The 18470-nt window shown below is 41.9% G+C and overlaps 1 protein-coding gene across 1 annotated transcript in view; it reads right to left on the reverse strand.

Annotated features, from left to right (window-relative positions):
* LOC121569845 (receptor-type tyrosine-protein phosphatase N2) overlaps nt 1-18470 on the reverse strand; it is a 320798-nt gene that overhangs the window by 184114 nt on the left and 118214 nt on the right. Inside the window, exon 9 of the mRNA XM_041881082.2 lies at nt 16896-16982. Within this exon, the coding sequence (XP_041737016.1) occupies nt 16896-16982 (87 nt within the window). The remainder of the gene's footprint in view (nt 1-16895; nt 16983-18470) is intronic.

The following is an 18470-nucleotide window of genomic DNA, read 5'->3' on the forward strand; positions in this document are numbered from 1 at the left end:
GGAGACCTGGAACTCCACGTGGGTCGTGCGTGCAGGGACCACCAGGTTAGAGAGGCAGCAGTCACGTGGTGTGAGGCGTTTGTATAGCCTGTGCGGAGAGGAGAGAACAGGGAAAGACAGAGGCATAGTTGACAGGCTACAGAAAATGGCTACAATAATGCAAAGGAGATCGGAATGAAATGAACTAAACATCTGGGAAAGCGAGAGAGCAGGGCCTCCCTCACTTACGTTTCACTGAAACACCCAAATATAACTCCCAACTTCCACCTCAGAAACTATAATCCTAGTCAGGATTGAGGGAAAGATGAACGGAGCAAAGTACAGAGAGATCCTTGATGAAAACCTGCTCCAGAGCGCTCAGAACCTCAGACTGGAGCGAAGGTTCACCTTCCAGCAGGACAACGACCCTAAGCACACAGCCAAGACAACGCAGGAGTTGCTTCGGGACCCAGCCAGAGCCTGGACTTGAACCCGATCTAACATCTCTGAAGAGACCTTAAAATAGCTGTGCAGCGACACTCCCCATCCAACCTGAAAGAGCTTGAGAGGATCTGCAGAGAAGAATGGGAGAAACTCCCCAAATACAGGTGTGCCAAGCGTCATAGCCAAGAGGACTCGAGGTTGTAATCGCTGCCAAAGGTGCTTCAACAAAGTACTGAGTAAAGGGTCTGAATACTTGATGTCGGATGTTTACATACACTTAGGTTGGAGTCATTCAAACTCATTTTTCAAAAACTCCACACATTTCTTGTTAACGAACTGTAGTTTTGGCAAGTCGGTTAGGACATCTACTTTGTTCATGATACAAGTAATTTTTTCAACAATTGTTTACAGATTATTTCATTTATAATCCACTGTATCACAATTCCAGTGGGTCAAAGTTTACATACAATATGTTGACGGTGCCTTTAAACAGCTTGGAAAATTCCAGAAAATTATGTCATGGCTTTAGAAGCTTCTGATAGGCTAATTTACATAATTTGAGTCAATTGGAGGTGTACCTGTGGATGTATTTCAAGGCCTACCTTCAAACTCAGTGCCTCTATGCTTGACATCATGGGAAAATCAAAAGAAATCAGCCAAGACCTCAGACATTTTCTTTAGACCTCCACAAGTCTGGTTCATCCTTGGGAGCAATTTCTAAACACCTGAAGGTACCACGTTCATCTGTACAAACAATAGTACGCAATTATAAACACCATGGGACCACGCAGCCGCCATACCGCTCAGGAAGGAGAAGCATTCTGTCTCCTAGAGATTAACGTACTTTGGTGCGAAAAGTGAAAATCAATCCCAGAACAACAGCAAAGGACCTTGTGAAGATGCTGGAGGAAACAGGTACAAAAGTATCTACATCCACAGTAAAACGAGTCCTATATCGACATAGCCTGAAAGGCCACTCAGCAAGGAAGAAGCCACTGCTCCAAAACTGCCATAAAAAGCCAGATTACGGTTTGCAACTGCACATGGGGACAAAGATCGTACTTTTTTGAGAAATGTCCTCTGGTCTGATGAAACAAAAATAGAATTGTTTGGCCATAATGACCATTGTTATGTTTGGATGAAAAAGGGGGACGCTTGCAAGCCGAAGAACACCATCCCAACCGTGAAGCACTGGGGTGGAAGCATCATGCTGTGGGGGTGCTTTGCTGCAGGAGGGCCTGGTGCACTTCACAAAATAGATGGCATCATGAGGAAGGAAAATTATGTGGATATATTGAAGCAACATCTCAAGACATCAGTCAGGATGTTAAAGCTTGGTCGCAAATGGGTCTTCCAAATGGACAATGACCACAAGCATACTTCCAAAGTTGTGGCAAAATGGCTTAAGGACAACAAAGTCAAAGTATTGGAGTGGCCATCACAAAGCCCTGACCTCAATCCAATAGAAAATGTGTGGGCAGAACTGAAAAAGCGTGTGCGAGCAAGGAGGCCAACAAACCTGACTCAGTTACACCAGCTCTGTCAGGAGGAATGGGCCAAAATTCACCCAAATTATTGTGGGAGGCTTGTGGAAGGCTACCCAAAACATTTGACCCAAGTTAAACAATTTAAAGGCAATGCTTCCAAATACTAATTGAGTGTATGTAAACGTCTGACCCACTGGGAATGTGATGAAAGAAATAAAAGCTGAAATAAATCATTCTCTCTACTATTATTCTGACATTTCACATTCTTAAAATAAAGTGGTGATCCTAACTGACCTAAGACAGGGAATTTTTACTAGGATTAAATGTCAGGAATTGTGAAAAACTGAGTTTAAATGAATTTGGCTAAGGTGTATGTAAACTTCCGACTAAAGTCTTGTGAGGCCTGTGGGCATCCTAGAGCAAAACAAGTTTCACCTTTCCACAGAGGGGTCATATTAGTGTGTAGCCCAAACTGTTCGGATGCTACAGACAGAAGTTGGCAGATTGGCTGTACCGTCGAGTCCCACAACGCTTGTGGGGGTCGTAGAGCAAAATGGAGAACACCATCGTGTTCGTGATAGTCTCATCTGTATTGTCCGGACGCTACAGACAATTTTGTGAGAAGACAGATTTTCGGGATGTCTCATGGTCTGACAAACACCGCTCTGGCTCTGTCACCTTTCACCGCAGATGCAAAAGTGCAACATCGGCGGATGCAGTGAATTAAGATATCTCTAGCTTAAACTGACAGATTTTTAAGGGGATTTTTGTATTATGCTAATTAAATTTCCTCTGGGCACGGACATCGACTCTAGGGGGTTTCATATTTATTTTTTATTCTGATTTTTCAGGGGGTGCTGCAGCACCCTCAGCAACCCTACTTCCCGCGGCTATGTTTGCAACACACGGTTTGAAAAAGCACATGATCAAACAAGGCTTCGGACGTCATTGATGACGTACTTCTGATAAAGTGATACACGCATCGGCGCACTGCTTCGAAGTTAGCTGCTTAGCGATTTCGAAGCAAGCCTCCAGTATCAAACGTAACATCACTATGATTCAGTACAATACTGTAAAATGTGCCTATTATACAGTAAGAAAGTAAATGCTACTGTAATTGTAATATTTTACAGTATTTACTGTAATTACATGCGATTGGTGCAAGCAAATTGGCTGCTTGGTATTTGTATTTGACAGCATATTTATGAATAGTTGGTGTTTTATACCACTTGCACTTCTAGAGGCCTACACAAAGGCTTCCAAGCTGGCCGTGATTACAGGGAAAAACAGACTAAAAGGACTAGGCAAACCACTCAACCAGTAATTAAGGCCATGTCTAGACTTGACAGTTCATGCAGCTTTTGTATTCTGATAATGTAGTTCTGATCATGCGTCTATATTTACATGTGTCCACCATGTCCACATTATGTCCATTCCCGCGCTATATTCAAATGCCAGTATGCATTCTACAAATGGTGGAATAGGCAAAATATGATAATAACATAACAACAACTCCATCAGTTGGCTAAGTAGCCAGGTAACCTCTGTACTGTAGCTACCCAGCAAGCTAGCAGGCAACGTTAAAGGGATTGCAAACGAGTTAGCATAACTCTAGCCAAACAAAATATAGTTTTCTAAATATTAGCTAGCTGGCTAGCGTTTATGAAACAGCAAACACGTTCCACACACGCTAGGAACGTATTTCCTCCAACGTTACAATGAAAAGGTGCCTCTTGGTCCCAAAACACAAGTTTTCTGGAGACTTGTGGGAGGAGTGCTAATGGTGTTGCCCAGTGTATGCGGTTTCAGTAGCCTGATTGGTTCCAGACTGAGGAGACATCCACACACAATGCATCCCTGACCACCTCCTGAAGTGGTCAGACAGATTTGAACACAATCAGACCACAAAGCGACTTTTGTGCGTCTAGACCTGTCTTTTCAGTGCGAGCTTCGTATTCTGATAGCAGAAGCCGCATGTACTGTACGTGTCAAGTGTAGACACCACCTAAGACTTGCTGCCACGCTGATCTGTCCCCTATATACATTCAATTGTTAGGGCACTACTACCACATATCAGTTCAATTGGTACAGCATTCTCACTAACAGGTGCAACAAATATGTTAACGATTCTTAACCTCCCACAACTTTTTTCCACAATGCACCATAATTTACAGAACACTGCAGTAAATATACAGCAAAATAGCCATACAGTACTTTATTGTTAAATTGTATTGTAATACATTAACAGCAATTGCTAACATATGCAATTATACATTACAGCATACCAATGAATATTTGGTGTGTTATATCACTTGCACTTGTAGCAGCCTTATGGTGCTTTCAAGACAACTGGGAACTCTGAAAAATACGAGGTCAAATCATGACGTCAGTCGGAAAGTTGGAGCTCTAGAAAGAGGCCCGAATACCTGAGTTGGAATTCCGAGTGGGATGACCGTTCAAATCGATTTTTCCCAGTCTGAGATAGTTTTTTTCTAAGATGGCAGTGACTACAGGGCAAAACAGATCAAGAGGACATGGCTAAACACTCATCCATTAAAGGTTTACACTTGCTGCCACTCTGATCTGTCCCCTATACACTTCACATTGTTAGAGAACTACTACCACATTTCAGTTAAATTGGTACAGCACTCTCACTAATGGGTGCAACAAGTATAGCCTCTTACAGATCACGCCTCAAAATATGTTAATGAGACAGAAACAATATCATGCACCCACTAGTGTTCAAAAGGTTTATAGCACTTCAAAAATACAGTCTGGTACTGAATTACAGTAAATGACTGGAAGTACAGTGGCCAATAAATTACTGTAGATTTACAGGATAAGATATTTAGATGTTTTTTTTTACTGTTTGGTACTATAGTCTGTGGGGTACAGTATTCTCACTAACGGGTGCAACAAATATAGCCTCTTACAAGGCACACCTCAAAATATGTCAATGAGCCAGAGTCTTTCTCAGCCCACAACATTTTCCCAAAATGCACCATAATTCACAGTATGCTGCTGTAAATAAACAGCAAAACATGTAATACAGTACTTTACTGTAAAATGGTTTCGCACAATTTTACAGCAGTGTAACGGCATGCCATTGAGCCCCCATAGTGCATTGCTCTTTACAGTACTGTACTGTAATATAGAATTACAGTAGCTAACTGTAAATATTTTGCTGTAAATGTACAGCAATTTGTTACAGTCTGCAATTTGGCTGCTCTACGATGTGCAAAGGATTTTACGAGTCACGTTACTAACAAAGGCTCTGTGAAACACCTTGGCTACTAAAGATACACTAAATATACAAAACACAGGAGTCTGCTGAGGGGAGAAAGGCTCATAATAATAGGCGGAATGGAGCAAATGGAATGGAATCAAACACCTGGAAACCATGTGTTTGATGTATTTGATACCATTCCACTATTCCGCTCCAGTCATTAACACGAGCCCGTTCTCCCCAATTAAGCTGCCACCAACCTCCTGTGATACAAAAGTATGTGGACACCCCTTCAAATTAGTGGATTTTGCTATTTCAGCCACACCCGTTATTGATAAGTGTATAAAATCGAGCACACAGCCATGCAATCTCCAGAGACAAACATTGGTAGTAGAACGGCCTTACTGAAGAGCTCAGTGACTTTCAATGTGGCACCGTCATAGGATGCCACCTTTCCAACAAGTCAGTTCGTAAAATTTCTGCCCTGCTAGACTGTAAGTGCTGTTATTGTGTAGTGGAAACGTTTAGGAGTAACAACGGCTCAACTGCGAAGTGGTAGGCCACACAAGCTCACAGAACGGGACCGTCGAGTCCTGAAGCGTTTAGTGCGTAAAAATCATCTGTTCTCGGTTGCACCACTCACTACTGAGTTCCAAACTGCCTCTGGAAGCAACGTCAGCACAAGAACTGTTCATCGGGAGCTTCATAAAATGGGTCTCCATGGCCGAGCAGCCGCACACAAACCTAAGATCACCATGCGCAAGCGTCGGCTGGAGTGGTGTAAAGCTTGCCGCCATTGGACTCTGGAGCAGTGGAAACGCGTTCTCTGGAGTGATGAACCACTCTTTACCATCTGGCAGTCCGACAGACGAATCTGGGTTTGGCGGATGCCAGGAAAACGCTACCTGCCCCAATGCATAGTGCCAACTGTAAAGTTTGGTGGAGGAGGAATAATGGTCTGGGGCTTTTCATGGTTCGGGCTAGGTTCCTTAGTTCCAGTGAAGGGAAATCTTAACACTACAGCATACAATGACATTCTAGACGATTCTGTGCTTCCAAATTTGTGGCAACAGTTTGGGGAAGGCCCTTTCCTGTTTCAGCATGGCCTGCACAGAGCCCTGACCTCAACTCCATCGAACACCTTTGTGATGAATTGGAACACCGACTGCGAGCCAGGCCTAATCGCCCAACATCAGTGCCCGACCTCACTAATGCTCTAGTGACTGAATGGAAGCAAGTCCCCACAGCAATGTTCCACCATCTAGTGGAAAACCTTCCAAGAAGAGTCGAGGCTGTTATAGCAGCAAAGGGGGGACCAACTCCATCTTAATGGCCATGATTTTGGAATGAGATGTTCGACGAGCAGGTGTCCACATACTTTTGGTCATGTAGTTTACATCATATGACAGTTCTAACGATGATTTTAACACTACGAAGGCTCTGGGAAACACCTTGGCTACTAAAGATACATCGTAGGAAGGTTCTACCAATGGGAAACGAGGCCCTGATCTATTACATTCATTGCTTTGCTTAACAGAATTAGAATGTGTATTGTGTACGCAAATAATTTATCTTCATAAACATGATGATGATCATACACTATTTAATATTCATGATATACTGTATGGCTGGCTGGCAAGTGGCTTGTGTGTGACTATATGATGGCTAGCTTGACTACCTGGGTTGTTGCTGCCCTGACGTGCAAATCCCAGCTGAAAAAGGAATGGAGTTGAGTCTGAGGGTTGTTGATGCAGCCACTCCTCTCTCTCTGTCTCTCTCTGCTGTGCGTAGGCCTATCTATCAGCCAACCAGACCGAATATTGCTGATGTAAATCAGCAATTTAGCAAGTCACATTATGCTGCTGTGGAGTGGTGTTGATATGTAAAATAGCTATGTAGCTAGCTATACACTCGAATTGACCTGTGACCGCCTCTCATGCATGTTTGGATACTAGGTGCGAGCTCCGTACAGGACAGACTGGGAAAAACAGGCACAACCAACGGACCGGGGGGAGGGGTGGGGGGTTGCGCCTGTTAACTAATATCATTATGGCCAAAATAAAAACTAACCAGACTGGACATGATGAAGAAACTCCCTCCAGTGACAGTAAAAAAAAAAGGTATAAAGTCATTTTAAAAATATATGTCTGCAGAAGCATAGCCTCATTCCGAGCTACAGACCATCAGATAAAAATCCTTCTCTGAGACCAATAGGCAGAAAGCCAACAGCAATTTGTAAAAAAAAATGTATCTAGTTCTTCTATAGAATTTAATGGTGGTGTGATGGAGACACATACTTCTACATCTTAGCCACAGGCCAGGAGGTTGTTGTATTGCATTACATTTGAAATACTATGGTACTTAGGTCTTTTAAATGATGCCAGGAATATATATTCTTTCCTGATTACAATATTACAATTCACAAGCCATTGAATCTAAAAAGTATTGCAAAAAAAAGTATCACAATAAAAAAATGTCTCCCAGCCCTACTGCCCAATACAAAAATGGTGGATAAGACACAACCAAACATTGTGTTGGAGCAGTAGTTGAGGGGAAATGTCTGAATTCCAGAATGTCCGAAGTGTGAGGTGTGAAGGGGCATTGTCAGGTGAAATTACCCCATGGGCCCTGTTCAAAAGTAGTGCACTACATAGGGAATAGGGTGCCATTTGCGACGCATGTCAAGTAATTTTTCACCCGTTGAGTTTGGCCTGGGAAGTCTAGTTACTTCTAGCCTCTTTGTATGAGCTGGGAGAAGATCCATCATTACACTGCCAGCCCATAGTAACCCCGCCTGAGAGAGAACCATCCGTCACAGCCGCCATGGGAGGCATAGGTTGAATCTCAAACGGCACCCTAATCCCTATTAGGTGCACTACTTCACTATATAAGGAATAGGGGACACACCCATGGACGCAGCTTTGAATGAGCATTGAGTGAGCAACGTTCCTCACTGTTACCTTCTCTTCTCAAAGAGAAACATGTTTCCTTTAATGCCTTTAACTGAGCTCTGTTTGCTCTCTCAAAGGTCTATATTTCCACAATCACTCCAACATTCTCCTTGGTGCCAACGGTAGGCCAGGAATCTTGATGCATCTCAAATGAAACAGTTGTGTTTTTCTTCCTTAAAAATTGTCTAAATACACTCTGGAAAAACCACTACTCTAGGGTGATTGAGTTGAATAAGTTTATCTACCAAACTCAGCTGGTGTTCTGTGTAATCGAATGGGGCTTATAAGCTCAGTGCTCATATTAGCTTAGTTGGGGGAAGTGTGTGACTGTGTGTGTCTTTGTGTACGTGTGTGACCACCTGTCTGCCTGTCTGCGTGTCTGCGCATGTGTGTTCGTGCTCGTGCATGCATTGGTGTGTGTGTTTGTGTTTGTGTTTGTGTTTGTGTGTGTGTCCATCAGTTCACCGGGTTCAGTTCCTCTCAGCGTACCTCAATCAGTGTCTCAGGAGGTCACTCCCTCTAGTGTCTATGATCAGTAAAAACCCATACGTCATCACCATAGGCAAAGAAAAGTGCTGTTTATACTTTTTACATAACAGTACCGAATGTACAATCTGAAATCCATCCAAAACGTGCACCGCAAAGCTAAACCACCTAGTTTTTATACGGCTCGTATCCTGTTCTATGTAGTTTCTATTTTATCTAGGGCGGCAGGTAGCTTAGTGGGTAAGAGCGTTGTGCCAGTAACCGAAAGGTCGCTGGTTCTAATCCCCGAGCCAACTAGGTGAAAAATCTGTCGATGTGCCCTTAAGCAAGGCACTTAACCCTAATTGCTCATGTAAGTCGCTCTGGATAAGAGCGTCTGCTAAATGACTAAAATGTAATTCAATCTCATCCTGCACACATACAGAGAGAGAAGCCTGAGGCTGCTTCCCAAATGGGTTCCTTTTGCATCCCTTTGATATTTAAAGTAGAAATTGTGAACCAATATTTAATATTAAAATCCTGTTATATTAAATGAAGTGCCCTTTAACATAGACATTCTGACCACATGGATAATTCAATAAATATGAATAAAGACTATCTAAAGAGCCAAAATGCATTATTTTGACATGTACCTCTGTTAGTGGCGACCCGTCATTCAGGGCAGGTGGGGAAGTTTTTTTCTTGAGTAAGGCAGCTCCAAAATGCAGGTGTTTCAGCCTAGCTCAGTGCTTTCTGTGGTGGTGGGGCAGCCAGCGGAAAATACGGCGCGTAGGGGTTGGTAATGTTCTCTAGTTGCGCCGTGATTGGCTCAGTATTCTGTCACTCATCGGGACATTATGTCACTGCAAAATCTACGGGTAGAGCTCGAAAATTCAAGCCCCTTGGGTGCTGCCATAGAGTTACATTAGAAGTGCCTATCCAAGAAGGCTCAAGGTCATTGGCCACAGATAAAATGACTTCAAATCACGTTATATCTACAGTAGCTTTGATTGGACTGATCATGTCAACATCATACTTTCAAAATCTTAGCTAGCAAGCTAGCAGTCATCGTCATGAATCAAGTCGACAATATACTGGCAAATCCTTTTCAATCGTTGTCATATGAAGAGAAATAATGAAGAGAAATTATAGATAAAAAGTATCGGAGCTCATCGGCCATTGGCCATAAACATTACACAACAAGTTGGAAATCGCAAATTCAACAATGAATGGTTTGGAAGGAATCAGTGGCTACCTGCATTGCAAAGCAATCACTACGCTGCTATTCAGTGGAGTGGGTGTGTGGTCCAAGTCTGGGTTTAAGGGTCTCTTTTCCAAGCTTAAAAGGATAAACATTCAACATTAGCCATGCTGTCAATACAGCATAACTTCTGCCGCGCTCAAACTGGAAACTAGGGAACTGGGAAATCTCAGACTTCAAGACAACTGGAAACTCTGAAAAAAAACGAGCTCCGACTGGGAAAATACATTTTGAACGGTCATCCAACTCAGAATTGCAAGTTGGGAACAAGGGCCACTTTCTAGAGCTCCGACCTGGAGATCACTGACGTCTTCATCGCTGCGACACCTTCCTGTTCATGATGTAATATGCCAGGGAGATATGTATACTGTAGCTAAGAAAGTAATACTAAATGTATGTTAGTAGCACATGTGCCTCACCCTAATAATTTGGTAAATTTTCCCCTCATAATTTAGCCTACTGTTCTGACTTGGTGGTGCACATGTAGCCTATAGCCTGTTTTAGAGAACTGTAATCATTGAATATTGTAAGAGCTTTCATTGTCTGCTTATATGCTCCCTTTATTTATTATATGGTTCTGACTTGGTGAACAGGGAGAATACTGTAAGAACAGCCCATGTTCTGAATTCTGTCGCTGTACATTTCAAAAGTGCTGAACAAATAGTTATATTGACTATGTACATCCTAGCTCGCTAATTCATGTCTTAATCGAAATTTCGGATTGCCTCTTATCCGCTCGTCGTCCCCTTATGCCATAGTTTGTACATCTCAATTATCAGTAGAAACCACATTTGTTTGAGTAAGTCAGCCATATCAGCTATGTTTTTTTTAAAGGCAGTAAATGAGGCTGAATGAACTGTTTCGCTGCCAGACAAGTGGTCCTCTGTAGCTCAATTGGTAGAGCATGGCGCTTGTAACGCCAGGGTAGTGGGTTCGATCCCCGGGACCACCCATATGTAAAAATGTATGCACACATGACTGTAAGTCGCTTTGGATAAAAGCGTCTGCTAAATGGCATATTATTTATTATTATTACAAGGCTCCGATGATAGCCAGGTGTAGACGTCGAAAGGTGTTGGGACAGCTTTATCTAGGCCCTAACAGTTTGTGGGCACTGTTTGTCACCATTATAGTGCAATTCATGTATTGTTTAGTGTTGTGTTGTGTAGTGGCTTTGCTGGCATGCATCATCAACAATATTTATGGGGGTATTTGCCCCACCAAGATTTACATGCTAAAATCGCCACTGCCCTCTGTGCACCCTCTGTGACTTCTAGGAAGGTTTTAACCCACTTAACCCCAATATTGCTCCATGTTCACCATCATTGTAAAGCCCTAGTTATTTTGTTGCTTTGACAAAGTCATTTCTGAAGATCATTATTTATTTAATGTGATTATTATTTATTTAATTTTAAGGTCAACCATGTTATGTGAACTGAACTCTTGTTTTAATATGGTGGAACTATTCCTTTAGGGGGATTTTTTTTAAAAGAAACATTAAACCTCTAATAGTCAAATCCATAGGTGGCGTGTCCATAAGGCTAGGGGAAGCTTTCCCTAAAGTATGTTGAATTAAATAGCCAAAATTATATAGCCTAATTAGCCTACTCTTGTCTATACATAAATAAATCATTCAAAATAGGCTACTAAAGCATGATTTGGCGACAGAGGAACATTAGCTTCTTAAAAAAATTCGTTGTGGATGGTTTTAAATCACATTGCCTACAGTCAAGGCCTTCCGAGTGGCGCAGTGGTCTAAGTGGTCTAAGGAGATCCTGGTTCGAATCCAGGCTCTGTCGTAGCCGGCCGCGACCGGTTGGCCCAGGGTTGGGGAGGGAATGGCGCACAATTGGCCCAGGGTAGGGGAGGGAATGGCCGGCAGGGATGTAGCTCAGTTGGTAGAGCATGGCGTTTGCAACGCCAGGGTTGTGGGTTTGATTCCCACGGGGGGCCAGTATGAAAAAAAATAATAATAATGTATGCACTCACTAACTGTAAGTCACTCTGGATAAGAGCGTCTGCTAAATGACTGTAATGTAAATGTCACAGTGGGTTTTGACCAGAGGCTGCGCCTCCTCTTGACAACCCTTCGCTTGAAATTTGCATAAAGTAGAGCAGAACTCTACTGTTCCGCTAGCAGGGTTCTCACTGCTCACAATCCCCTGCACATTTCTCTGCGTGCCCTCGTTGAAAATGAATGGCGGTGGAACTTCTCCTGCCTTATTCGTTGTTGGTGAAAACCTTCTGTCGGAAGGAAAGATAGCGTGCGCAATTTGGGCAGTTCGCTAGGCAAATACCAAATATATGATTGTTGAGTGGAAAGTAGAGAGGCCCAGCCATGCATATCGCAATATTTCAAAATACAATCGTGGGAAAACATAGTTTGGAAAGCAAATGCTATTGCTGTAAAGAGAAGACAATGAAAATACTCTAATCTGTCTTTTAGTTTATCAAAATTCTCAATTGAATTGAGCTAACAACAGTATAGCCTATCTTATTGGCACCAGCGGAGAACATATCAATTTTAGAATAAGGCTGTAACGTAACAAAATGTAGAAAAAGTCAAGGAATCTGAATACTTTCCGAATGCACTGTATATCCTCTTTATCATTGTTGGGTCAGTCCCACTTAAAAGTTTGTTTTTGGACAATAATTTCCTCCTGCAGTTTAGATCATATTATATTTGTGTCTCCCCTTCTCGTAGGCCTATTATATGGATCAGACAACGTTGTTTTTATTGATCTGTTTGTCAGTGTCAGCAGAGCAGGCTAACCTGTAATTTGTCGTATTAAAAAATATTCTGCTAATGTCTCCAGTCACATAAAGTGTAGTAGAATTGCATGTAATGTGTTTAAAAAAGGCAACATTTTTCCTGTGCAAAGAAAGAAACGTATCTGATATAGCCTAGGCCTACATTACTCTACGCTATACGCGCTCAGCCATGCATTGAACGGTATTTTTTGCGAACAGTGATTGAATTATATTATTAGCCTAAATTATGATTATCAAATCTACTCATCACATTGCAAATACTGTAGTAGGCTATCTTACATACAGTAAGTCTGCAAATGCGATGATGCATTGAATGCTTTATTATAAAGGTGCATTTTTATGGTGAACATTAGTTTCCCCAAACTTGAAACTCACGCGCTGCCTATGGTCAACTTATAGTGTAAAAGCAGTTGAGCTGGTTCCAGTCTTTTTGGCCATTTTATGGTAGTTTGTGGTGGAAAACTGAGCGGGTCCAGCAAAACACGTCAACTGTTATAAGACAGGCTAGAAATGTTTTAAAGGACCCTGCCCACTATTTCAACATAATTTCCTGTCCTAGAGAGGAAATGCACGTTTAGGTTCCACCTCCAAAGAATGACAAAGGCTACTTAGTGGGTGTAGGAATTTTCATGTGGAGTTGATAAACATCCACAAATAGAGCACTGACAACTGTCAGTGTAGCTAGCTAGCATGCCAACCTTATCTAGCTAGCTAATGTTATTTGTTGTTGCTCTTCTTTTTTTTTACTACACCATATTCTATGGCTGGTTCTGGAGCTGGATTTGTCATAAGCATTGATTTAAGTAAAAATAAAAATGTACAAATTATCCAATGGATTATGATCATTTTCTGGGGGGGAAAAGTGGAGCTGCAAAAACATAAGTTTGCACCCCTTATTTTAATTTGCTTCATGGCTCAGGCGGCCAAGTGGACACAAGGCTGTTTGGCTCATCTCAGTCTCAAAGAGGAATAACTTTGCCATGCTGGTGGGTGGTAAAATAAATATATATATATATTTTTTTTTATGCCCTGAAATGAAACTAATAATTTGTATGTCATATCACAGGCAAAAGTGGATTCACACGGATTTGCACAAAGTGGGCAGTTTGGATTTGTTACTTCAAGCCCAAATATTACATACTTTGACTAAAGCTATGACTTACTGACTTAAATCGTTGTGCAACATCATGGGCAAGCTCTGGCCATTGTCTTTCACCTAGAAAAAGTGGATTTATTCTCGTGTGGGCATTTAACAAATGTGAAGCTTGTATTCAATTGCCCCTCCCTGTTGCACACAACAAGCTTCCATTCCCCCTGTCACAAGGGGATTTTATTTGGCACTTAATAGGCACTTACTAAAGTATTTTTATTTATTTAACTTGAGATGGGAAAACATGTTTTTTATGAAGTTGAACATGTTCTCTTTATGAAAGAATGTTAGAATTAGACGAAATCAAACGTTTTTGGGACCAAGTTACACTTCACCAAAGGCACCGAATTGGTGGAACGACCCAGTGCACTGCTTTTGACTAGAGCCCTCTGCACTATTTAGGGAATATGGTGCCATTTGGGACGCATTGGGGTGTCAGTGTGTTCTGACCCTCACTAGCAGACAGTTGGTTCACATCGAGACGGGTGCTTTCATAGTCTCACCAGCTGAGCATACTGGAGAAAAACACAATGAGCTCTGGCTTGCATCATCCGCGAACAAATGCCCATCATTTCTCCATAAATACGCTTCTAGCACAGCACATTTAGTCCAAAAGGAGGGAAAAACAGAGCAGACAAAGGATACATTAGCAGCCATCTGTATCTCTGTATATCGGTCTCCTGGAACAGAATACGTAAGAGCTAGCTATCAGCTCGGTGTGGCATAATAGAGCCGGTCTGGACAGAGATGCATGACTCATAATGCTCATCCCTCATGAGTCATTGGCAAGTTTGTTGAGCAATTTTGAATGATTTGCAGTTGAAACTGTTTCTTTGGTTAATATCTCATTTGGTGGGTTTGCCTAGTTTGTCCTATCACTAAAATCAAATATATTACAAAATACTGTATGCCATTAAGCAGCCTCTTTTATCCAAAGCAACGTACAGTCATGCGTGCATACATTTTTCATATGGGTGGCCCCAGCGTGAATCTTTCAAATGGGTGGCACGAGCATGAATCGAACCCATGATTCTTGGCAATGCAAGCCCTTTGCTCTACCAACTGAGCCACAATGATAATATGTCATCTTTACCTCCAAATAATGGAACTAAGCACCTGAATAGCAGTAGGTGTCCATAGAAACAAAGCCTACTGTTTGCACCTCTGGCATCTAAGCATATGCTAGTGTTGTACGAGAAGCACCCAGACGTCCCCTGTCCTGGTTTAGGGGCTTGAAAGGCTTGTCAGACTCAGTTTTTACACGTCTCGTCTGCCTCCTACATGGTCTGGTTCCAGCAGGATATCCATAGAACTACCATGAGAAACTAGCTGGGTTCAAGGATGGTTCACCATGTCATTAATACATTAACACTGCTATCGCTCTGCAGCGGGATTCTGTGTGTGTGTGTGTGTGCACTTGCATGCTTATGTACTTGTGTGTGTGTTTCTCAAGTCTTTTCACAACAAAGAGCATATTGTTAGGAAACATGACTGTTTTTTAAATGTGTTTAGAGTCATCGACAACAACAATGCAGCGATGTGAATCCAATAGAGACATCAGAATATGGTTGTCCCCAATGGCACCCTATTCTCTATATAGTGCACTGCTTTTGACCAGAGCCCTATGGATCCTATATAGGGAATAGGGTGCCATTTAGGATGCATCCTATATGTGGAGGTAATTAGAGCTGATTTCTCTCCCCAGAGGAAGTCAAACACACACAAAGGTCAGAATAACAACCAACGCCTACACACTCCGCTACAGCACTGCAGGGGCAGCTCCACACACACAGTACTTAGTGTTTCTGGAGTGCTGGACAACCTTCAATCTGTTCCCTAAGCTCACATTATAGTTTTTTTTAAACATCACAAAAAAACATTCCTCTTCTGAATTTTAAATGGTCTTTTAGTTTAGACCAGGGATGTCAAACCTAATTCCTGGAGGGCCGTGTCTGCTGGTCTTTGAGATTTCATTTCAATACGTAGCAATCTACAGTTGCTACATCCATTTTTGGACATTGAAGTAATTATATATAGCCATTGATTCTAGAAGAATATAACTTATAAATGCCTCATGAGCTTAGTGAATCTGTCTTACCCCATCAGAAACCAAAATATAAGCTTGTTTAACTCCAATGGATGTAATGTAAACAATGTCACTGTTAACAAACACAGCTTCAAAACATGGTTAAAACTATCATTTAGATCTCATGGATGGTCAGTCCTTTTACCCATAGCTCCCTCTATGAATTTGAGTGGTTACATTTCTCCAGCCCCATCCCTGAGCTATTTATCAAAGTGTTGGAGTGGCTGCTTTGTTATTGTTTAAACTGCAGATAGCCCCTTTAAGACCTAGACAACCAGATGAGGGAAGTTCCTAACCAATCAATGGCCTTTATTGATCAATCAAGTATAAGGGAGGAGTTTGACACCCCTGGTTTAGACTGTTATGTTGACAATACCTTCCAGTCCCACTCATCAACAACAACAACAACAACAACAACAACAACAACACAAGGTGTGTGTGTTCATAGGGCTGTGATGGTAATTGAATAACCGTGTAACTGACAGTTATGGGTGAAGACTGTCATGAAAATAAAATAACAGTTTAGATAGGCCTACATTATAATAATAATTATTATTAACTTTAGTTTCATTTAGATGAACTTTACCTAATAGCGGGAGTGTTTACAAATGATTATAAGAAAAAAATAATCCAACAGTCTGTCTATTAAACTTTCTACATCTGCTCCTTTTTCCACCTTTCCTTTGATGCTCAAGCAGCTAATATGCTAGATGCGCGGGGGTGTAGAGCACTATAGGCTATGGCACTTCCGTAAAAAAATTATTTAATGCGTGGACTTTCTTTTATACAATGCACGTTTCATTGCTTGCTAGTAAATAAATACATCTGTTTTCTTTTTTAAAAAAGGTTGGATGTGTCTGACTAGTAAAAAAATATTCAACGGCAGTCGACAAGGTTGTTCTGGCTCTGAGGCCTATAATGCCCTAATGTTGTGTCAAATGGACAATGCACTAATCCTCTCCAACCTGGCTATGTCGGTGACCGTGTACATGGCCAATTACGGTAACCTCAAATTCCAAGAACGCCACAGCCTTATGTCTGCGTTACTGCATGTTTGTGTCCTGTAATACCTACGAGAGGTGGAGAAGGTCGGTCACGTGGAGGTTGACCCGCCGACCCAGACGTTCCATCATGTCCAAGCCCTGGTCAGAGGTGAGGGAGCTGGGAGGACAGACAGAGAGAGCAGGTTATCAGAGATGATGCTCCTTCATATTGCTATACAACCAACCAGTCACAGAACCGGCAACAACCAGCCCTATTAATTAGCATGGCTGGGTTTCCACATCTCACCGACATGTACAGTACCAGTCAAAAGTTTGGACACACCTACTCATTCCAGCGTTTTTCTATATTTGTATTATTTTCTAAATTGTAGAATAATAGTGAAGACATCAAAACTATGAAATAACACATATGGAATCATGTAGTAACCAAAAAAGTGTTAAACAAATCAAAATATAATTTATATTTGAGATTCTTCAAAAAGCCACCCTTTGCCTTGATGACAGCTTTGCACACTCTTGGTATTCTCTCAACCAGCTTCACCTGGAATGCTTTTCCAACAGTCTTGAAGGAGTTCCCACATATGCTGAGCACTCATTGGCTGCTTTTCCTTCACGCTGCCGTCCGACTCATCCCAAACCATCTCAATTGGGTTGAGGTCGGGGGATTGTGGAGGCCAGGTCATCTGATGCAGCACTCCATCACTCTCCTTCTTGGTAAAATAGCCCTTACACAGCCTGGAGGTGTGTTGGGTCATTGTCTTGTTGAAAAACAAATGATAGTCCCACTAAGCCCAAACCAGATGGGATGGCGTATCGCTGCAGAATGCTGTGGTAGCCATGCTGGTTAAGTGTGCCTTGAATTCTAAATAAATCACAGACAGTGTCACCAGCAAAGATCACCCACACCGCGTCTCACAAAGCCACGGCGGTTGGAACCAAAAACCTCCAAGTTGGACTCCAGACCAAAGGACACATTTCCACCGGTCTAATGTCCATTGCTCATGTTTCTTGGCCCAAGCAAGTCTCTTATTCTTATTGGTGTCTTTTAGTAGTGGTTTCTTTGCAGCAATTTGACCATGAAGGCCTGATTCACACAGTCTCCTCTGAACAGTTGATGTTGAGATGTGTCTGTTACATGAACATTTATTTGAGGCTGGTAACTTATCCTGTACAGCAGAGGTAACTCTGGGTCTTCCATTCCTGTGGCGGTCCTCATGAGAGCCAGTTTAATCATAGCGCTTGTGGTTTTTGCGACTGCACTTGAAGAAACTTTCAAAGTTCTTGAAATGTTCCATATTGACTGACCTTCATGTCTTAAAGTAATGATGGACTGTTGTTTCGCTTTGCTTATTTGAGCAGTTCTTGCCATAATATGGACTTGGTCTTTTACCAAATAGGGCTATCTTCTGTATACCCCCCCTACCTTATACCCCCTACCTTGTCACAACACAACTGATTGGCTCAAATGTATTAAGAAGGAAATAAATTCCACAAATTAACTTTTAAGAAGGCACATATGTTAATTTAAATGCATTCCAGGTGACTACCTCATGAAGCTGGTTGAGAGAATGCCAAGAGTGTGCAAAACTGTCATCAAGGCAAAGGGTGCCGATTTGAAGAATCTCAAATATAAAATATCTGATTT

The sequence above is a fragment of the Coregonus clupeaformis genome, chromosome 7 (assembly GCF_020615455.1).
Source record: "Coregonus clupeaformis isolate EN_2021a chromosome 7, ASM2061545v1, whole genome shotgun sequence".
In the NCBI taxonomy this organism is placed as follows: domain Eukaryota; kingdom Metazoa; phylum Chordata; class Actinopteri; order Salmoniformes; family Salmonidae; genus Coregonus; species Coregonus clupeaformis.